General features: G+C 40.7%; 2 protein-coding genes across 6 annotated transcripts in view; both read right to left on the reverse strand.

The window, feature by feature from the left end:
* Positions 1 to 3,801, reverse strand: part of npnta (nephronectin a) — a 56,761-nt gene extending 52,960 nt beyond the window's left edge. For 4 of the 5 annotated variants that reach the window (XM_085459145.1, XM_085459144.1, XM_085459142.1 and 1 more), the window contains exon 1: positions 3,575 to 3,714. In XM_085459145.1, the coding sequence (XP_085315271.1) occupies positions 3,575 to 3,645 (71 nt within the window). In that variant the 5' untranslated portion in view covers positions 3,646 to 3,714. Of the gene's footprint in view, positions 1 to 3,574 lie in introns of all 5 variants that reach the window. The other variant, XM_085459146.1, reaches the window with a different exon arrangement.
* A 3,146-nt stretch (positions 3,802 to 6,947) lies between these two features.
* gstcd (glutathione S-transferase, C-terminal domain containing) overlaps positions 6,948 to 22,852 on the reverse strand; it is a 53,872-nt gene continuing 37,967 nt past the window's right edge. Inside the window, exons 9-12 of the mRNA XM_085459148.1 lie at positions 18,843 to 18,976; positions 15,063 to 15,093; positions 12,113 to 12,182; positions 6,948 to 9,541 (exon numbers count right to left, since the gene is read on the reverse strand). Coding sequence (XP_085315274.1) covers positions 9,351 to 9,541; positions 12,113 to 12,182; positions 15,063 to 15,093; positions 18,843 to 18,976 — 426 coding nt within the window. The 3' untranslated portion in view covers positions 6,948 to 9,350. The remainder of the gene's footprint in view (positions 9,542 to 12,112; positions 12,183 to 15,062; positions 15,094 to 18,842; positions 18,977 to 22,852) is intronic.

Here is a 22,852-nt window from a genome sequence, read left to right on the forward strand (position 1 = left end):
TGGTTGTGGATTAGATGGTAGGCAGGGTCATCTACCAGTTAAACGGTTGGTGGTTTGATCCCTGACTTGTCTAACTTGGGCAAAGTACTGAAGCCACAGCTGCCCCCGATGTGTGTCGAGGAGGTGTGAGTGTGAAAATCAAAGAGTGCTGAGTACGGTGGCCCTTAGGGATCGACTCCAACTTTAGAAAAGACCAGCGAATTAAAGAAAAATGCTGCAAAAGCACACAAATAATAAAGGAAGTGATTGTGGAGGAAATGTGATGCAAAGCATCGCACTGAGACGTGCTTAAAAGAAACAGAGGACTCTTCTGTGTTGTGAGGGAGAAAAAGATGAAGGTTATATCTGTTCTGATCACATGATAATATTGTGGATGTATCCTTGTTATTATTAGTTTTCCATTATTGTCTTCCCAAAGCTCACGTATCTTCTGTTGTGAGCTTTTCATTCACACTCTTCTGCTCATCCAAGTCAGGGTCGCGGGGGAGGGGCTGGAGCCTATGCCAGCTACCATAGGGCAAGAGACGGGTACAGCCTTGACAGGTCTCCAGTCTGTCGCAGGGCAACTGGCTTCTTTGTGTTTTTATTCAACTTCAATTGTGTTTTGTGTGCTTTTGAAGTATTTTTCTATTTGCTGGTATTTTTTTAAGTTGCAGTGCGTTTGACCTCTCAAGGCCACCGTACCTTAGGCACAGAAAAAACAGCTGCAGGAATGTGTGTGTGATTAGGTGACTGAGGCTTATGACTGAAAGCATTAATTTACCTTAAAATTACAAATATCTATCTCAATCTTAAAATATGATAGAGCTCACTCTTTTTCTTTCCTTATTAACGCGGACTTCATTTAGCACTTTTGTTACAGTGAATTCTGTAAGGATTCACAGAAACAAGCTCAAACACTGCAAACAGTCTTTGGCAAAAAAGAAAAAAGAGCTTAACAGATTATTTTATCTGCTACAAGTGATGTCAAAACGGTCAAAGACTTCTCTTTGCTGGTTAACAATATATACTTATGTATTTATCAATGTTAAACTGCGTTACACTGTACAACTGGCTGTTCACACGGTCTACTGTGCTGCAGACTCTGCCAACAGAAAACCTCGGGGCTTAACCTTGCTGGAACTATTTTCTATTCTCTTCTGTTTTTGTACATTGATTGGTCCGTATACCTGAGTTATATATACCGAAACCTTTTTTTCATTTCTTATAATTATCGAGACAAGTGGCAGCAATCTGTAAGGGTTTCACTGCCCGTGGAGCACTTATTCCAATACAAAGTTTTTTCCACTCCCACGCTGTCCTGTTTGCTTTAAGAAAATGACAAGAAGATTAAATACCAGGTGGAGCAGTCATATGAGTAATAACAGAAAGTCTGCATCAGCTGTATTCTCTTACTGCAAGCTTTTTAATTTCTCATATGTCATGTTAGGTGTGACAGCATTAGTTTAATCCAGGTTTCTTTCATACAAAATGTAGCAAGAGGACTCTTTTTATCATTTCGCTAGAACACAATAAAGACAATGCCCCACTCTTTTTCACGTTCATTGACATGTACAGCAGCAAACACAGAGAAACCTGCTGAGCTCCTGATACAGGGTGAATCCACCAGTGTTTTCACACTTATTTTCAAACCGTGGAAGCCTGAATGTGCGCCTGATGTTACAATACCAACATAACCTGGCACCAGTCCATGCTTTGGATTATTACTGAGTAGGTCTGGTATGTGCTGCGTGAGACTTCACAGTTTAGTGATGTCACTGGGGAAGTATATCCTCTTTTGTATGTTTTGCCTTTCACTTCGGCACTCTCCTCTGCTGTATGACATGTTCCCGAGTGTGCAGAATAGAAAAGTGGCAATAAAAACAGTTTTTAGAGACAGAAAGGCGGGTAAACACATTACGCGCAGCTACAGGAGACCAAATTTATTTTGCCAACGATGCCCGTGAAGGACCCTTCAGTACTAGATGGATAAGCCTGTTAGGAACGCTCTCTAAAAGGTAATAAGTAAGGAAGACTAGGTAATAAATGGTTTTTTTGCTTGCGTTCGGTCTCGGGGGATATTGTCTCAATGAATTAATATTGAAGCGGGGACTCAGGCCAGAGTTTATACCCATAAAAATCTGCAAATTATGGTCATGGTGACGAGCCACTCCATCAGCAGGGATGTTAATAATGTACAATATGCTGCTGCTAGGTTAAAGTAAATGATTATTACACCAAGGAAATATGTGAGCTAAAGTAAAGGCCCTCCACATCTCATCACATCTCAATATAAAAATATTATGTGTGGTGGCAAATACTGAAATCTACCACTCTGCATTATTCTCTGTCCTCTCTTTTATTCTGTCTCGCACACAGACACCCTTTTAGCCTTGCAGAAACCTTTGATACTCCAAATTGCTTTTTTTCCTCAATACTTTTTGAACATAGACGGAAAGTGAATTGAAAGAGCTCAGGAGGGGGAAGGAGAGAGAGAAAAACGGCTACACTTCAAAATCTATTAACAAGCAGGTGGAATGGCAGTTAGTCTGACAGAGCCTTCTGAAATGCATGCATACTGTTTCAGTAACAATTACCTCCAATAAGCTTCAAAGTTTTTCATTTATTTGAACAAACGCTGAACACGGGAGAGGATTCGGCTTTGGAGCTCAGCCTGGCTGACAGAGATACATGAGGAAAAATAAAGTACTTGGCAGCATTCTCTGCTGGAGATGTAGGAAATTTGGCAGTAGCACTTTGTTTGTGTAACTCTCACCATTTGGACGGACTTCAGTCCAGCTTTTTTACTTGAGCTCCAGAAATCTATCTCAATATGACAAAAAAAAAAATAAGAGATGGAAAATGTTTTTTTTCTTCTTCACACGGTTAAGATCCTCTCTAATAAATGATCAGAGACAAGGAGCAAATAAGTATCCTGACTGATGGAATTGCTGTGGTTCAAAGGGTTAGACCCATTACAACTCAATATGCGTGGCTGTTTTTTTCTAAAAGAAGAAGAAGAAACAGCCACTATCCCTCACGCTAAACTCAGATTCACCTATAGGCAGATGGAAATCTCGGACACGTGCATTCTTTGGGGTCTGGCACGTCTTCACACACTTCGTGGGATTCGTGTTTGAACATGATCGCCGGGCAATGTGCTGTCACATCACTTTATAATCAGCCTGACGTCTGCACAAGACGAGAATCGCTTGGCGAGATGCGATTTTCAGTTTTCAATTTTTTTTTGCAGCGCTACAAAAGAATCCAAGCTCAGAGGCGCAAAAGCACAAGACGCTTTGGGGTGCACTTGGATTCATTGTTGAATGAAAATAAAAGTTGTGATCGTGAAATTAAAAAAATAAATAAATAAAGCGAAGACGCTTGATATGATTCGACACTCACTTTCACGGGAGCAACATGCTTTCAGTTTTGGAGAGCTTCAAATAATCCACAGCAGCTCGCAACCAAAGTGTCGCCTCGAAGCGAAGGCGCAGTTTTCACACAAATGGATGAATCGCATTCTGACGGGTTCTTTATCAAAATCAGCCTTATCGCACAAAAAGCCTTCGTTTCTCAGCCTGCGTGACCCTACCTGCCATCGAAGTCTGCACTTGCTCCAAAGCTGCAGCTGCACAGCAACATCAACTTTATCCATAATTCCATGATTTCGGGAGTTACGCGCCCACGCTGTTTCCAATTCTCCGTAAATCCAGAATCACCGGGTAGGAAACTGTGGAGTAAAGAGCGACACAACAACAACAAACACACAGTTTGTTTCCTCCTGGAGGTGCGCGGGCAGGAGAGGTCTGACGGCGTCCTTCAGACTGTTCATCTGAGATATTCAGGAGGAGAGAAGGCAGCCCGATGCCTGGAAGCAGAGTGACTCCGATGAGTGTGCGCGCGCGCGCGCGTGTGGAGCGGGACGCACTCTGCCGGGAAGAGCGCGCACAGCCGCCCCTTACCCACCCACCCCCCTCTCTCTTCTTTCCTCCCCTCACAAGTTCAGGCAGCGGGCTCTCAACCAACAGCACCCACTGCAGTCTGACCTTCGCTCGCTGCAGTCTCAACAGAGCCGTGGTGTGCAGCCACTCAGTTGCGGAACCTTAACGAGAAAGAAGAGGCTCCACGTGTGGCTCCGTTACACGCTGTGGAAAATGCCTTAATGAACCTGCTGAGACACGCAGGTGTATTGTTGGCCACCCAGGTAGATGTTGATCACGCAGCAAAGACAAAGCAGTGAAAATTACTGAGGGTATAAAAAGAAAGCTGCGCAAAATAGAAAATCAGTGGTTTGTTAAAGTTTGAGGCGCACGCGCACTCAACAGGTGGAAATACTTATTTAAAAAAACAACCTTAATATGTATAATTTTTGCAAACAAACACAAGTGGATGCATTTAATCAAAATCGCTTACAACTACCGACTGTTTCTGTTTTCTCAACAAGCCAAAAAGCTTTTCTGAACGACACTGCGCATGCGTAATTGCTGTCTTTCTATTCTTTCACACGAGGATCCTGTTAGACCTCATCACCTGTCTGATTCCTAAGCGGCACTCCACATTCAAAGTCTCCTGAACTGCGCTTCCTGTTTGGGTGCAGAATGATGAAGGCTGCCTCATTTCCTGATGTGACAGCTTTCTGTCAGTGAACCAACCAGAGGGAGTGCCCGGTTGGCCTAACAGCCTTCTGGAGCACGCGATGAATGACGGGAAGGTTCATGTGATTACTGCTAGTAGTTCAGAGTCTCTTTTGATTCATGCAACTCTTCGCCTTCACTGACTGAGTAATGAATCTGTGGTGGCACCCAGGTCTGACCTCAGCTGGTCGCAGAAAGGCTGGTGTCCCGGTTTGTGTATAATTAGACTATCAATCACAGTATTGACCTGACTGTAAGAACGTGATTCCTTGTGTTATCATTGCATTTAAATATGAGCAATGGCTTATGCCGATCGCAAGGGCCACGTCTCATTACCGGTAATATTCATATGTTGTGAAAAACTGAGACACTGTGTGGATTTTAAAGGGTCACTTACGCAGCGCATCTGTGTTTGTTAGCAGGAGTATACTCAGGATGTGTGGGGTTATTTTTAATGAACATTTTACCAGATGTGGTGCTCAGCCAAACTTAGAAGTTATGTGTTGAGTTCCATGACTGTGCAAAGGTCTTAGGCCACCCCTCATTTCTTTATATTTTGCTTCCAAGAGGCCAGAGTGTCTTGTAATATTTTGAAGTGATCTTATAACAGCTCTCCAGGCTTTCTTTCAATGTTTATCTTCAGACATCTCAGTCCAGTCCTTGTACTTGACAACTTTCAGAGAAATGTTTTTGTTTTTACTTGTTTTTTTAGTTGTTTAACGCTGACTTATTAATCATCCACACATTAAACAAGGATGTATCTGATCCATTTAAAGTTCATTGAACCCTCATCAGAAATAGTCTCAGTGGAAAGGTGGCTGCCAAGAAGTCATTCTTTAGGAAGGGAAACGGGAAGAAAAGGCTGAAGTATGCCAAATTACACAAGAACTGGACTAAAAATCAGTGACAACAGGATTTATGGAGTGATGGATCCAAATTTGAAATTTATGGCTCAAATCAGTATCAATATGTATGCAGGAGGTCAGGAGAGGTACAACAGTGAGTGTCTGCAGGCATCTGTAAAACACAACGGCGGCTCCACCATGGTCTGGAGCTGCGAGATGCTGTCAAAACCGATGGAATTATGAACACGTGGGAACGGTCAAATTTTGATCCACCACGAACACCATCTGGAAAGCGTCTCATTGACGAGAGCTTCATTTTTAAGCATGATAATGATCCCAAACACACCATCAAGCAGTAAAAGTATACCTGGATAGAAAATAAACAAACAATGAAACATGGTCAGTTATAAATTGGCCTCCCCAGAGCCCAGACCTCGACTGAATCACTCTGGGATCATCTTGACAGAAATCAGAACAAAAAGGCAGCCAACATCCAATAACAGCTTTGAATGTCTTTCAAGAAGCCAGGAGAACTATTCCTGAAGTCCCTGCCCCATTTCCCACTTTCCTAGCAAAACATAAAGAAATGAGAGTTGACTCAATACTTTTGCACAGTATTGTAGCTCCAGATTTGGATCTAAGACGCAGTTGTTCATTTCAAGAGGAATGAATCTCCAACTATAACAGCGGTCCCCAACCTTTTTTGTGCCACGGACCGGTTTATGTCCGACAATATTTTCACGGACCAGCCTTTAATAAAACCAGTACCGGTACCAAAAAACAAAGATTTATTCATAGCACACGGGAAAAGACCCAGGGAAACAATGTTAAAAACAGATAAAAACCCTGAGAACCATCAGTTTCACTCTCGAGCCTCCACTCTCGCAGCCCGGTACCAAACGACTAACGGAGCAGTACCGGTCCATGGCCCGGGGGTTGGGGACCACTGCACTATATGGACAACATGCTACGAATGGTGCAAACCAAGCAGGACACTTCACAGCAATCAGCATCCTTTAAAGTAAAGATTTACCTAATTTCGTTGTTTGTTTAAAATCACTGAACAAAAAAAAAACAAACCTCTAGGTGTCGACATATTCCAGAAATTATATTAAAGCGACCGATTAATCTTAATTTACTGCAACTGTCAGGGGTATCTGAACACCCCCCCCCCCAAAAGAAAAAAGAAGACATCTATCTGTGTGATTTGGGTGAACTCGGTCTTTAAACAAGCTCCTGGGGAGAGTGAGTCATTGTTGCATTTTAAACAGGCTGTGCCACGACAGATACAAAGTAGAAAATAAATGCTGAACCTGAAAGCAAGCATGGAAATCCTAGGTGACAATGTGACAAGTAGCACGCGAAGCACAAGAGAATACATTACAGGATTATTAGGGTGTGCAAAATAACAGCAGCTGAGCCCTACCAGGCGACCAAAAAGGAAATACTATACATAATTAACTGCCAGTACTGTGGACACCAATAATTAAACTCAGTGCTGTTTATTAGAAAATTATGCAAGTCAACCGAAAAACACATTTTATAGTTCACACAGGTAAAATAAAAAAAAGAGAGAGTGAGATATTTAAGATCACAGAGGACGTAGGAAAAATCCCTTTGTACCTTTCACATGGACTCGTTATGAGTGGCTGCTGTGTTAACCCAAGACACATAAACAAGGTCAGTGTTTGTCAAAGAGGATAATTGACACCAACAGAGAGTGTACCCAAATATGGAGCAGTGAGCTGTTGTGGGCAACCAGCCACAAACTCTGCAGCATAATGAAATGGAAAACTGTTGGCAAAAACGCAAGAAATGAGCAGAATTTTTAATTAACTAATAAGGTGAAGTTAGCAAAACAACTCCAGCTCCATCATTTCCTGGAAGAGGATTTTGCCCCCCCCCCAAAAAAAATAAAATAAAATAAAAATCATCACCCAATGGTTAAAATTCAGATCCCAATTTAAGTATAAAATTATGCTCTAAATCTCATTATGAGCAACTACATAAAGAAAACAGATTAAATAGCAATAAACTATGCATACAGCGTCTGTGTAGTCACAGGTTATTGTACATTGGAGAAACTCGCATGTAGTTGACTTTTGTATCGAGGTCAGCCCTCTAATTACGCAAATAAAAAATGCATTAAGCTAAATATGTGAGCGACTCTGCAATGCATTCGCAGAAAGGTTTCAGGAGGTGAATCGTTAGAAAAGAACATCTCTGCATTTAGATGAAAATGAGCCAATAACAGCTCATCTGTTTTATCTAAGCAAAGAATCCACTGTTACTGTTCTGATGTTTACTCTAAGCAAACTGCCTTCACCCTCTGCATTCTCCTTCCGATGCACACTTTAAGTAGTGCCACTGTTCCCCTCTTTTGTATGTATATGAATTTCTGTAATGTGCACTTGCCACAAGCATGAACAGGGAGTAGACTTCTGAAATAATTCCGATCCTCGGAAGGAGCTGTGTCTGTGGCCATTTACCTCGGGATAGATTGACTCTGCTGACTGAATTCAGATGAGCCTGACATCTGCGAGGCCTGCATCTCTCTCACATCCCTCCCTTCAGTGGGAGTGGGAAAAACTGGCTCCTTGGCTACCTCCCCAGATTTCTCAAGCAGCTGCATCAGACTGTCAAAGGTGACAACACTGGATTTTTTTTCGTCTTTTTTTCCCAGAGAAACACACGAATAGTTTCAGATGCAAGACTGAGAGCTTAAGGTGCCTCACTGTGACTACAGTAACCGGGACTGGAAATACGGAGCACGCTGTGTGATTTCCAGTTATGAGGCACTGAACACCGTGCGTCTAATCAAGCGCGCTGACCTTTTCACCAGCTTCATAAAATATTCATTACTGCTGAAAGTATTCCAGAATGCATACCATACTCGCATTGCTTTTTTATGAGGAATAATCAGGTTCCTCTGTAGAACCATGAAAAATGCGACACTGTATATTACCCGATGTGACTCGAGTTTAAATCCACCTCTGATTGTCTCTCGCAAGAAAAAAGAAAACGACAGAAGAAACGTAGGTGAGATGACAGCGAGGCGATTCCTCACCTCGTCTTTAAATGCACACGAGCTGTTAGCACTGAATTTCTTGTGTTAATCAGAAGTAGCTGACTACTGAGCGCTATCCCAGAAGGCTGTATACAGACTATTTGCGAAAACAGCATGAGGACGTATGTCATACTTCATTCACAATATGGGTGTGCCAAGTCCTGCTGCGTCTGTGTGCGCTGACAGCTTGAGTCACGCAGTTTAGGCAAAGACAAAAACATAGCATTGCAGTTGGGGAGAAGCTTGAGCAGATGATCAACTAAAGTGTGTAACTCCCGGGAATGGCATGGTTGCTTTAACGTTTAGCCTGAAAGAAACTTTAAAAGATGGTAAATGGCCTGTATTTGTATAGCGCTTTAGCCTAAGGACCCCAAAGCGCTTTACATATCCAGTCATCCACCCATTCACACACTGGTGATGGCAAGCTACATTGTAGCCACAGCCACCCTGCGGCGCACTGACAGAGCTGAGGCTGCCGAACACTGGCGGCACCGGGCCCTCTGACCACCACCAGTAGGCAACGGGTGAAGTGTCTTGCCCAAGGACACAACGACCGAGACTGTCCAAGCCGGGGCTCGAACCGGCAACCTTCCGAATACAAGGTGAACTCCCAACTCTTGAGCCACAAAGCCAGATGACCTTTGACAGTACAGAAATAATAAACATGTATTTTCTGCAGTTAAGGCTGAGCTTGTAAAAAAATAAATAAAGTAAATTGTTGAGGGTGGTTTAAAAAACACTCGTGATACAGCCAGAAGCCGGATAGTTTATCAAACCCTTACAATGCTAAAGACGCTCTGCTGTACTCCAGAGAATCGAGTGTTAATTATGCACTGCCTCTTCCAGTTGGCCAGCGGTGACTTCCAGTCCTCTCTTCTGCAGCAGCCTTCCCACCAGCATGTTGTTCTTTGGTGAGCAGCTTTCGGGCTCCATAGTCATTACTTGAACCGAATACCCATGAGTCTCTGCTGCCCATGACCGGTCCAAGTCTACCAAGCCCATACACTGTTTACCTGCAGAAGGAAAAAAAAAGGATCGAAATATTATTATTATTGTTCTATAATCAGACACTAAAATACTTTTACCTAAAGTGACTAATGTGTAAAAAAACAATATTTAAAATCTTTTTATTTATACTATACTAGATATTAACGCTGCCCCCTCAGTCCACGCACTGACTGAAACATGTCATTTTATCTCATCTCCCAGATGGATCAGTCACAGAGGAAAACCAGGCTGGCAACCTCCCTGCAACTGGGTGGGAAAAAAGAATCAGTCGTTGCACTGAATCTTTCACATTTGGTGACCAATTGCTGTCTAATTTATAAATGTATAGAGACTGCCTACACGCTGCAATCAATGTGATAAGCACAGCTCATCTGCAATACAGGACTCGACTCACCTGGTTGCAGAATGACTGTATTTTGTATTGCTCTAATAAAAGCAAGGTTGCTGAGCACCTGTGACATTGCAAAATTTCCTGTTTCACACCTCTGAGGATGTAAGAGACTAATATGAATCTATGTCTATATAGACTGCAGATTTTCAGGAGTATATCACAGTGCCAATTTGACCCAATTCTAATGCAAACTAATAGTAGACTGTCTTCGTCTTATTGCCACCTCTATGCACCGAGAGATGGCAATTGACTGCAAGTGGTGGCAGGTATGGTTCCTGTATTAGGAGTAACTTTTTCAAAGGCAATAAGGTTGTAAGTTCACTGCACACTGCAGCAAGAACTTTGGCAACTTCGTTCCAACTTGCTGCTCCTAACAGGACAGAAACTTTTCCGTGGGCACAGTCAGAGTTTTGTGTGTGAGCGATGACCCCACACAGTTTCACAACAGTTTGTCAAAAGCAACACTTAATCTATTAGTTTGATTTTTTTTTCCACACAAATGTTCCTCCCTTAATGTTATATGAACATAAACACACACAGAAAAAAAGAAATTAAGCACACAAAGTGAAGATTTCCCATTTGAAATGGTAAAAGTCTGCATTTAAACATTAATGGTGGTGGCATGAATCATTTCACCGCTCACGCCACAGACTGGATTCTACTGGACTTTAAACAGACTTTTGCGCTCCATTTGTGTTATTATGACTGTGTTGCTAATTAGGTAACTAATCACTTAAAATTTAGGCAATAAAAACATAACAGATTGGCTCTTTTACTTTGACATAAGAGTCTCTTTATGTTTTTGAGGAAACATTTGCATAAAGACATTTGATTCCTCCAGGATCAAATGTCTCCATCCAGGAAGCAGGAGGGATCACCGATGTGTCTGATGAGCATAAGGATGAAGTCAATCATATCCCAGTCATCAGATCTCAACCTGATTAAACATCCATAGATGTGTGACCATCACCATCCAACCACCAGAAGACTTATTTGGGGACCAACGACATTCAATGCCTCCAACTAGAGAATCAAACATCTTGTACTTCTGGCAACACATAGAGGCTCAACACTATACGAAGGCTGTATGTTGGTTCTTCTTATAACTTATTACATGTCAGGCGAAAATCAGCAAATCCCCCATCATTAAGGTCTTTATTGCTCTAAAGCTGTACTGCTTTATATACCATTTCTGCATATTTTCAATATTGTGTGTCAGAAGACAGTAATTCATATACATGGATTATCCAGCCTCATCTGTTAGGATTTCCTTAAAAACACAAACTTCAAATGTAATTTAGCAGTGTGTGGAAGCAGGTGGCAGACACACTACACGTGAGCTTTGCTCCGCCGTGTTGCTTTGACGGGCGAAGTCTTACCAGCAAGCTCAAGAGGGACGAGATCACACATAGTTAGAAAATGTTAGTGGGAGAGGTTGAGCCCTGTTAACTGATATAGAGAAGAAACTAGTGTGACAGGTGGTGTCAGGTACATATGAAAAGGCTTCACGCTGACGAGACTTTGGGGAGCCTTCTCGGAAGCTTTGATAAACTGGAGAGCTATCAGGGCGAAGAGAGTCCTCAACATAATGAAACCCTGTAGAGTGAAGCTTCAGCAGGGGCCTGTAGGGGTTCTGACAAAACATTTCCCTCTGAATCTGACAACACTGATCTAGCAGCTGTTCGCCGCAGCTGTTTTGTCACTCTGTACAAATCTCTGCTCTAACATGTTTCTCACATCTTGAAAGTCTAGACTTTTTAAGGAACCCGCAGTAGTGGGGCTACCGAACAGTGTAAGTGTATGAAGAAAGTATGTCAAAGGATATTACAATGAAAAGGTGCTTGTGTCCATCACACTGGACTTCATCAGTCAGTATCATCATGGAGGCGTCAGACTGGTTCCAGCTAGTTTACATATTCATTCTGCAGCAGCGCAATGACAAAATAATTTGAACAAAGTAATGTCGAAAGAAATATTCAGGAACATTGGAGCTGTTTCAAAGGCAAAGTGTGGTCCCAGCAAATACTGATGATTTGATTTTAAATTAGTTTGGTAATGATACTCGATGCTGTGTCTCTATGTGCAGCAGTTACCAGATACTGCTAAGAATGTTTAGCCTAAAAAAGTAATAAAGGACTGAACATAAATAATAGCTCAGGTCTAAAGAGAAGATTGCAAACAGCACCAATGAGTCTCCTGTCTGGCGGAAGCTGGACAGCCGTCTGGTCTGCGAAGCGACAGAGGATCATGTGTTCCTGAAACAAAGACAAAAAACGAGTACAGTTACTGCTCACTTATTGTTACGTGGATGTGGTGCAAGTGATCCGTTCATCACTGCGTTAAGATCAAGTATATCTGAAAATGTCCACACACTGTATAAAAGTTTAACTAATACCATTGTAGCTTATTTGTATCGATTCATCCTTTTTCTCCCTTGCTTACAGCAGTGGGGTCAAAAACATTCTCACTTGAGTATCGCATGGCTTAAAATTTCTGTGTATGCAGCTCTGAGCACACAATGTACTACACAACATGGCACACTATATATTACACAATGGAGGTGATTTGTTTGGGATTTCCAAAGCCGGATAACGATCAGAGTAATATAACATTAAAGTATCTTTGTAAATATATAAATGTGCTTTAAGAAAAATCCAATTATTCTCAAAGTGGCCGCAGTTAAGAAGCGGTACAAACTTTACACTTTGTGAAAGATTTCCCTTGGATGAATTAAAAAAAATGTCTTCAAATTGAGCACTTATGTTCATTTGTTCAGATGAATTGATAATATTTTGGCAGTCAACAGTTAAGGTTACCGTGACCTCACAAAGCTTCGACTATAACTCAAACAATCATACACGGCATTTATGATGAAAATGATACATTATTACGTATGTATGTACCACAGGATAACAGTCAGAACTGATGAAATCTTATATGTAAAAGTTCAAAGGTCAAGTCTGCAATCGCAGCAAACCACCCTGACTGGTTTGCAGAACCATATACCGCAGCCGTGAGGCAGTAATTCTAGTTTCTACCTTATGGTTCATGGAACAAGTGATTCATGAGAGCGTTAAGTCAGCTGAAACTTGCCTCCACTTTAATTGGTTCTATTCTTCACTCTGCGGGGTCGGCGCTGAATGCAAGGCCATGGAACAGGTGCTTAAAGCTCGTGTGAGCACCAATATCTCTCACCATTAGCCCTTTATTCCAGTGATACACTATTTGTCATTGTGCTGTCATTCTGTTTAACTACTGTAGTTTGGAAAGAACAACCCTGGTTCTGCTGTAAAACGAGCGAACGCAGCTTTTATTTCTGTGACTCTTGTCTGGGACATTGCCTGGGATGTCTGGTGCGGAGGGGCAAAGAAACAGAAAGCAGTGGGGTTCCCTACCTTGAGCCCAAATAAATAACAAATGCCAAACATGTTTGTCGAAAGGAAAACCAAGGAGGGAGGCCGAGGAGATTTGGAGCTCAGGTTTAAAGTGGAGGATAATATGCCTGCTGGTATAAACAGAATATAGATTTCTCCTGCTGGGTGGCTGCATGCTTAGTGTCTTCCTTATTGTGTGTTTTTTTCCTCTCACTCAGCTTTTTGGAAAAATCTGAACTCAGTATCACGTAACACTGTAATTGCTCAGTGTCTTCTAAGTATAATACTATGTTTTGTGCCTCTTGGGCCATGTAAAAAAAAAAAAAAAAATCTGATTCTTGTAGCGCACAAAGAAGTTAAAGGTGGTCCAATGTTGTGACATGTCAACTCTTGAGGTTGCTATGGTTAGGACCTGCAGCTTCTCCTGCACAGATTTTCCCCAGGGGCCCTGACAGGTCCCATATATCATCGCGGGATAGGCCCTCCCGGAGCACAGTGGCGTGTCTGTGCCGAGTGATAAGGGAAGTGACTTGGGAATCTTTGTTTGCGAGACACTGATAAGCGCAGAGATCTCATCAGTTCTTCTAAGTTTCTGATAAAATAAAGATTTTCATCCAGTTTTATGAATGAATTGGAAGAGTTGTTAGATTTTTGTTGCCTTTAGACTGGGTGGATAAAAGTCAAACCTTTTAAAGCTGTACACACAGTAAGTGTACATTAATGCACTATATGTAAACAAGCTATGACAAAAACTGAGCCAACTCACAATAATTTGGCTTGTTTTTTTGCTCCTAAAGTATGAACCATTTGAAGATAATATAGGAAATTATTTGTTAAATTCTACCCTAACCTACTGAGTCTTGTCCTCAAAGACTTTTTTCCATATTTAATACTGCAACAGTTTAAAATTAGTAATCTGAAAGTTGCTAGTAGTTGCTAGTGAGTTGCTCCTAAATGTAATCTCAATCATGAATACACAAATAGATTTTATTTAAAAATATTTTTTATTAATGCCACTTCCCAGGAGCAGATGTCCCTGCAAATTCCCTCTAAAGGTTAGACCGTATAATGTTTCTTTTCCCCCTCACAAAGCTTGTAAAGATGGCCAAGAGCTAGATCTCAGACTCTGCAGATCTCGGTTAGCGTGTTACGTTAAGGCTCATGACAGATTTAGAAAGACTACAAACAGTATGGCTGTTTGTAGTCTTATAGTCAGGAGAAAGCCTCTTATCTCTGAAGGAAAACATGGCAGCATGGCTTAGCTTCGCCACAGGACCTTGGCACCTTGCGGTCATTGAGTCAAACACGAACTCCTCTGTTTACCAAAGTATTTCAGAGTCAAACGTGAGGTCATCTGTCCAACAGCTAACGCTTGGCCGAAAATGGGTCAAGTAACAGGACAATGATCCCAAACACAGCAGCAAATGTGCAACAGAATGACTGCAAAAGGAAAGAATCACAAGTTCAGATTTGAACTTGATTGAAACCCTGTGGTTGATGAAACGATCTTAAGAGAGCACCGCAAAACCCAATGAACCAAAGCAACGCTCTAAAGAAGATACTTAATTTTTAATCTACTGCTTCTTTCATTTTGGGTTTGTTTTTTCTTATATAAATAAGGACACGGTGTAATACGTGCACAGAGTCCTTGCTTTTCACATGTATTGACCTGCATGTGACACTTTCCTTGTAAAAAGTTGCTGTAAACCTGTAATCTGTATTAAACACAATAAAGAGAATTAATCATATTTAAAAGCATACCTTAGATGTCAGAGTCTCCTGGAACATTTTGCTGTAAAAAGAAAAGAAAAAGTAAATAAAAAAGAAAACACAAAAAAGTTTGCTGAGAGAAAAAAAATAAGTTCTATACAAACAAGATGAATATGCAACAAAATCAAAGTCCTAAACCAAACAAAACCCATGTGCATAATCTCCAAAGCAGGGAAAGAAGGACTTTCATTACTTTTGTTTTGACATGGGAGTAAAGTTTGTTTGAGATGGTTAAACATGGTTTGGTTTGCTTCATGCTAATTAAAAATCAACATGAAACAGTTCAAGGGTTAGGGGCCAGTGCGGTCACATGGAGAAAAGTTTAGCACAAACTTTCATGGCCTTAATGAAACGGGCAGTTTAGAGCTTCACAGCTCATAAACCCACAGACTGCTTGGAATGTCTTCACCTGCAAAATATCCACGAGTACCTGGAACACGACCTGAGGGCAAAACTCTAAAAGTAGCAAGATGAAGATTGACAGAGTCAGGTGGGCTAGTCCTCCTCACATTTATACCCCGCAGAAACAAAGCTTCTTGTTATCTATCACAGCTGCAAAGTCATTTTTAGTGTCATTCTTTAATATTTTATGAGGACTTGGGAGGGTTGAAATGTCACGGGAAATGTGAAAAATGTAAAATATTTATGTCGTACACTGAAAATCACATAGCAGGAGTCAACCGTTTAATCGTTGCTCTACATCAGTGCAAATTCCTTAAAGCCCAACAACAGCAACGTCGTGCAAATATCTTCATTTGGTTAGTGACGATTAGAAACATCTAAAATATTGGACTTTCCACATTGTTATGTGCATATCCCAACTTACATTGGGGAGGAAGTGGAGAACAAGAACAGTCAATTTAAAGACTGACATGTAGAGTCAGTTTTACAAAATGAAGCATCTTTCTTGGCAGGAGAGCGTGGGAAAAGCATGTAATTGTGCTGCTAAACAGTGCATAAGAGAGCAACCTAAAAACTTTAACAAGTGGTCTAAAATCAAAGTTTACTGCAAAATAATCATGATAGCAATACTTACAAAATAATTAGCAATATCCAACAGATTATTTAAAAGGAGGAACTGTGCTTTCCAAGTACTTACATTTACATATGATAAAAATCAAAACATTTAGAGTGCCTATTAAGATTTAATGAGTTTTCTTCCCCATAAATCAAGCATAAAATGTTTTGTAAATATTTTAAAAACCACGCTGATTGTATTTTTCTTGCAGACTTGTTCTACCTTGCCTTATGATCCATTGCTACATTTCCTTTCATATCACTAATGGTGATACCATCTACAAGTATGTGCGCCGCATCTCCTGCCTACTCCTGTCTGTGCATCTTTGTGCGTGAGATAAAAGCAAAATGGAAAACCTGCGTATTTACAGTCTTCTGTGGCATTATCAGTCGGCATTCCTGGATACAAGAAGTTACGTTAATGAAAACCTACATGAGAATATGCTGCTCATCTCTCACATGAAAGCTATTTTAAGAAAGAGTGTTATAATGAATTGAGAGACTTGAAGAAGCTTCGTGTGAATCACAGTAAACACGGAGACAACACTCGGTTGGCAGCCTGTGATTCTTGTACGATTCTCTTCAAAATATAAAGTGACACAACAACACGCAGGACGAAATGCTATGTTGCTATGGAACACGGCCGTGCCGTCATCAGACAATACCATCCAAGATAACACTGGAATACAATTTTACTTGATATATAAAAAAAAAAAAAAAGAGCGAGAGCAGCTTGTCAAATGCCCAATAAAGAACTGCTGCGCCCGCTAAAAGTGGAAACAACAAACTCGTTTCACCACTTCAGTCATAAATACAATGTCAAGCACAAGCAGGGTACAAAAACACAGAAGGAGGAGATGCTAGCAGCTGACGATGTGCAAACTAAATGTTACAAAAAATGACTCAAGAAGAGAAAACAGTGGCTGGAAGTCCTTGATGCAGTTACATGAAGGTACAGGATTAGGCAGGTTTAGGAAACTCAACTTAATAAAATATGTCTCTATTTAAATTTTATTATGTAACAATATTTTGCAGGTTTCAGAAGATTTCAAAGGTTATATTACATTATATTATTATTTCATGGTAAAGCTCAATAGTAATGCACTTATCTTACACTTTAACTTAAAACTTCCAACAAAAACACATTACTATTACTATTATGCTATAATGCTCCGTCTTGTAGCCCCTTATATCAATCGACTGACACAGTGTGTCATCAATGAAAGCAGCTCACTGGAAAAGAAGGACAGCAAATGCCCTTCATTTTGTTTGCATCAATAAATGCTGCCTGCAAGCTACAATCACCAATAAAACACTGTTCAGTATTTAATTAATATCATCAGAAATATCATTATTGCACATTTCCTTGAAATATCACACATGGTTTTGAGGCTGTATCAAGGAAGCCTTACTCACTATAGCAGCGGTCCCCAACCCCCGGGCCTTGGACCGGTACCGGTCCGTGAGTCGTTTGGTACCGGGCCGCGAGAGTTGAGGCTCAGGTGTGAAACGTATGGTTTTCAGGGTTTTTATTGGTTTTCAGCGTTATTTTGTTATCGTTTTTATCGTTTTTATCGTTAACTCGGTTTTCCTTGGTCTTTTCACGTGTGTTATGAATAAATCTTCTTTTTTTCGGTACCGGTACTGGTTTTATTTTGTTGTATTTATCCGCGACACCTTAAAGGCCGGTCCATGAAAATATTGTCGGGCATAAACCGGTCCGTGACGCAAAAAAGGTTGGAGACCGCTGTGCTATAGAACACTGAAGAGTGCATTAAGGGCAAGAAAGACTTTGCATGTAAAGCAGGAGGTAACTGAGCTCCAGCTGAGCACCTGAAAATCTGATATCCTGATAGCTGTAATATAACTCTAGGTCACACGGCATAATTTTTTCTTGTTTGCTTGCCATTTTAGAGTAGCTACAAACAAATCTGATGACTTATCGTGCAACGTTTAAACAAGATTTAAAGCGGATGGACACTGGACAATGAATAAAGCAGAAGAGCAAATGATAGGATCTGTAAACACTCTACACTATAATTTCGCCAACCTGAAGACTTGAACAGACTTGGCCTAACAACAAAACAAATAAAATCTCCAGCTTCACTTGCTGGTGACCAGACTTGTTGCTACAACAGCAACTCTGCGTAACAGCCTTGTTTTGCAGCAATCAGTCACCAAAAGTTGTTTTAGTAGCAAACTGCTGCATCTTATGTACCATTAGTGAGCATAGCAACAGAATCAACAGCGTCTCCCTCCACCCTGTTTTCCATCTGTATTCAAACAGCACCGTGTCACGGCTTGCATGATCACCAGACGTTTGGATTAAATGGTTAATTTCCTCGTACCCCACATAATAAAGTCGTCGCTGACATTTCGTTCTAAATTTTCCAGCCAGCCTATCTGTCTGACACATTCCTTCCAGTGTCTAAATTAAGAACCAAATTCTCAGTTCACATAACAACACACTGTGACTGGCGGACCATCTCGAGAAGGTGATGCGATGCTGCTGCCCCGAATTGGCAAATGGTTATGAGCAGTCAAAGGAGGCAAACAGAATGTAGTTAAGAGATATAGACTGTGTGTTTGTGAGTGACGACGAGATGAGAAACTAATGGAGAAAGTGACTCATAAAGACTGAAAGGCGAGGGAACAGGAACGAAGGGAAGCAACATCTATCTAACAAGAAAACATCATGGTTAGAACGACATTTTTAAAAGCAGTAACCCACAGACGTGACACTGGATCACACACCTCTTGGGGAAGCTGAACTTCACAGCATTCTGGATGAAGCCGTAGCAGCAAGGACTAATAGCAAAGGCGGCTCCGGCCTGGATGCAATGCTCCATTACCATATCTGTTGCAACGCCACATGCATGAAGGGCGACCTGCATTAGAACAGAAAAAGAAAGAAAACACAAAAAAGTGTTACTTTCACCAACAAAATGATCTTGAAACCCTCAGATTTCCAACAGCAAAAACCAAAACTGAGAGCATGCACTCAATTCCATTGATTACTTCATAATGGCCCCTGCTATTAAATAAATCTATGCTCTCAAAGGTGCAGACGCCGGGAGTAGCAGCAAACAAAATATATCAGTGCGTTTAGAGTGCAGGCACGGATGCATCAGGATTCCTATTGACAGGGTAAACTGTGCGTGGTGATGAACACCTAGCTATGCATTAGTAATGGTGTGGTTATATATTGGATTGCAGAATGGTACTAAGAGACCCAATATCCATCATTCCTGGCCCTGTCCATCTGCAAAAATGCATTATGATTTCTCAAGGACAACGAGTTTAATATCCAGACGTGACATAACTTCCTCTCATATGTACAGTGACAAACCACATGCCATGTTAATGGCCCAAATAAAATCCTTTTTAAACAGCCTGATGTCCCAATAGCTCCTGAACTCTCTGGAATGAACCCCATTCGACTCAAGCAGCGAGCTCCAAAGTCTATTTGTGTTTTCCAAGAAGTTGTCACTTGGCGTCTGTGAGTCTGAATTAACTGCATGTTGCCTTGACAGCAGTGCCACAAAGCAGAAGGTCAGAGCTGATCAGGACAGAATTGAGCCAGAACTGTTGGCACCACCACACACAAAGAGCAGAACATACAGACGCTCTGAGCCAAACCTCCACCCACCCATAAGGTCAGTGAAGGTTTTGAACGGAGGGTATATTTCTTACAGCGGCTTTACGTTTTTCTAGAAACTGAACTTTTGCGTGTTTGATTAAAAAAAGATTCACGCCCATTAAGATCTGTATCGATTTAAACGTGAACCCATTAAATGAGACTCTGCGATTTAAAAGAATAACTTCAATTACGTCCATTACCTTGTATCCATTTGACAGCTAATCTTCCATTTTATTCATGCCGTCAGGGAAAAAGCTTTATGCTTTTCTTAACAGCATGTTTTAGACTGATGATTAGGAGGAAGGGTTGCTATCAGAAATTACACGATGTTACACCTCCTCACATCTAAGGCAAAAATAATTACCAAAATAACACTATCACTCATTCCTAGCTTCTTAATGCTGTACATTAGTCATGCTGTATTAAATCCTAATTACATTTTATAACCTTTAGCCTCCATTTACCGCAAACACAAAGCCAATCAATTAAATAAAAAACACACAACTGGAATGAAACACATTGTGATATGTCTTCGTAGCTAATGCTGTATTTACAAGTTCTGATGACACAGTCATCTCTGCTTTATAACTGTGGTATTGACAAAGCATGGACCCAACTTAACATGTTCACATTCTGAGTGCAGCTGATTAGAAATGCATAATGAAAGGTGAAAATGAACACGAGGCCAATTTAAATCTCACAGTCCTACCGAATTACATGCATATCCTGCTGAGCTTTGCCTCAAGACACAGTCTGGAAGAAGAAACCCTAAATTAATGCGCACAAGTAAAACTATGTTCATACTGAGCTATCATTTCTGGAGAGAGAAAGCTGTTTCTGGCTGCATTATTCTCTCAACAATCGCATCACAGAAATAACGAGGTTTCATTATTCACTCTTATTCCAGTAATTGTATCCCTCTCCAGGTCTATCTGGGCCTGAGACAGAGCAAGTTCCTGCAATACAGCTAATTAATACTTAATCAACATCATACGCATTTGCAAAATTGTGCTGCAAGCCTGTGCAATAGTTTTGGGAACTTTTTCTCAATACGGTGCACTTTTAAATGCTCAGGTTTGTCTGTTTCACTAATTTTATTACATGTGGACAAATGAATGCTTAGATGTGTCGACCAACCTATATTAAGTATGATTACACCGAACCAAAGAGTTGTTTTCCTCTCAAAGGTGGATGTAATGATGCCTTTTACCTGAGGTGATCAAACTCAATCTTAACTCACTCTTTTGAAAACAACCAAGACTATAAGGAGAGTAGAAAATAGTCCTAATACACCATTAGTATTAGAGCTGCACCAGATAAAGACACTTGGCACTTAATCAATACTGATTTTTTACATGAAGCCCAAAGTAAGACCAGCTAGTGCATTTTTCTACATGCAAACATAGAGGCAAATGAAAGAATCAACTGCAAACAATCAGACTCTTTAGCAGAACCAATAACGGACTTGCATCCAATAAAATTAAAACCTGCTTCAAGCTCCACAACTTTTCATGCCTCTATAGTCTGTAGACTGAAGAACGTCTGATAAGACACGTCATACAGAGGTTGGTTTAAGTTTAACACCGAGGCCATAAAGTGAGCAGACACTGACTAACATCAGGGACACCTCAACTTAATTAGCCTGATTAAGTGAGTGTGCCTAAAAATGGGACCATGTATTATACATAGCAGGATTAAAACTGATGTGATGTGTGGCTCCAACAGGTAGTAATTGCTTTGTTATACAGGAAGAAGCTTAGCCACAGTAAGAAACTCAAGCGGGGCAGAAAATTACAAGCATAAAAATTGTTCTATACATAAATATATTGTAAATTAATGCATCAGGTGAAATGAATCTGTGCGTGTGTGTGTGAGGAAAGATTCAGGCTACCCTGCAAAAGACACTCAGATATCGAGCAGATGAATAATCTGTGCTGTTTGTTTCTTGCCAAGTGGAACGAGTCTCAGTGGAGTGAGGATGCTGGAACAAAAGCTACTTCTAATTACAGGAGGTACGTATATTTTTCTATTTGTCTCGGTGGAAGTTAATGTGAGGCTACAAGAACAGCTGGTTTTTCTGACAGCTGTGACCACAGAGCTTTAACACAGAAGAGTAAGACAGATCACTGATCTAGCTCAGGCTGCTCAGAGAGCCTAAATAAGGCAAGAAGAAGAAAAGTTTTAACTTGTGTGCTTTTGTTCCGCTTGTTTGAAAAATTCAGACATCCAGTGCACGTCCACAGCTAAGTACCTATTTGCGCTAAATTGATAATTATCGCATCGAGAAGTGAAGAGCTCTGCAGATGGAGGTGGATGTTAAACAGGACTGACAAGGGTTTTGGTGGAGAGTCCTCCTCAGTAATGATTTTTTTTGTTTGTTTTAACCCCATTTAGCATAAAGTTTGACAGCCAGTTAAATATTTAGTTTTACTTAAAACATTTACTGTGTTTAATCTTTAGGCTTAAACACAAGTTGGAGAAATGCAGTGTCCATTAGGAATTCAAAAGGAGATATTGCCAGTCAAGATTCTTGTACAAGAAACATAAATTAAATTGAATTGGCAGAAAACACTTTCCAATGATTATACTTTCCCTTCCAAACATGATTCCTTCTGTGAAACTCAGAGTATAAAGCAAATGAAAAGCATTGTTGGATACAGAAAATGAGAACAAAGAAAGAAAAGCAAGAAATTACCAGTCCTCACTGAAGAGATCTCTAAACTCAAAGTCCTAAATTTCCTGGATGAAACTACCTTTTGGCTTCCTGATAATCAGGGAGCACCGACGTACCCTGTTCTGATTAAAAGCTCCACTTCAGGAAATGAACAGTTATTTTGGTTGCTCTAACAAAAATAACTTCAAGTTGACATTTTCAAGCTCAGTGAAGAGATGAATGACACATTTCTCAATGTGATGCGATAAAAATACAGCGATCAGACACCTTAAAGCGAAGATGTGATTGTGGCAAAGTGGAAAATCGCACTTTGTTTATGCAGCGTTAATCCTTATGTTTCAATTTCAGTCCATCAGTAGAGAACTAATACACTCTCTTCCACAGAAAAGGTCAGGTCGTACCCCTGTCAATGTACAGTACTGTGCAAAAGTCTTGAGCTACCCCTCATTT

Source organism: Copadichromis virginalis, linkage group LG6 (assembly GCF_057382275.1).
Source record: "Copadichromis virginalis isolate Kocher_CV1m ecotype Utaka linkage group LG6, C_Virginalis_male_GT1.1, whole genome shotgun sequence".
In the NCBI taxonomy this organism is placed as follows: domain Eukaryota; kingdom Metazoa; phylum Chordata; class Actinopteri; order Cichliformes; family Cichlidae; genus Copadichromis; species Copadichromis virginalis.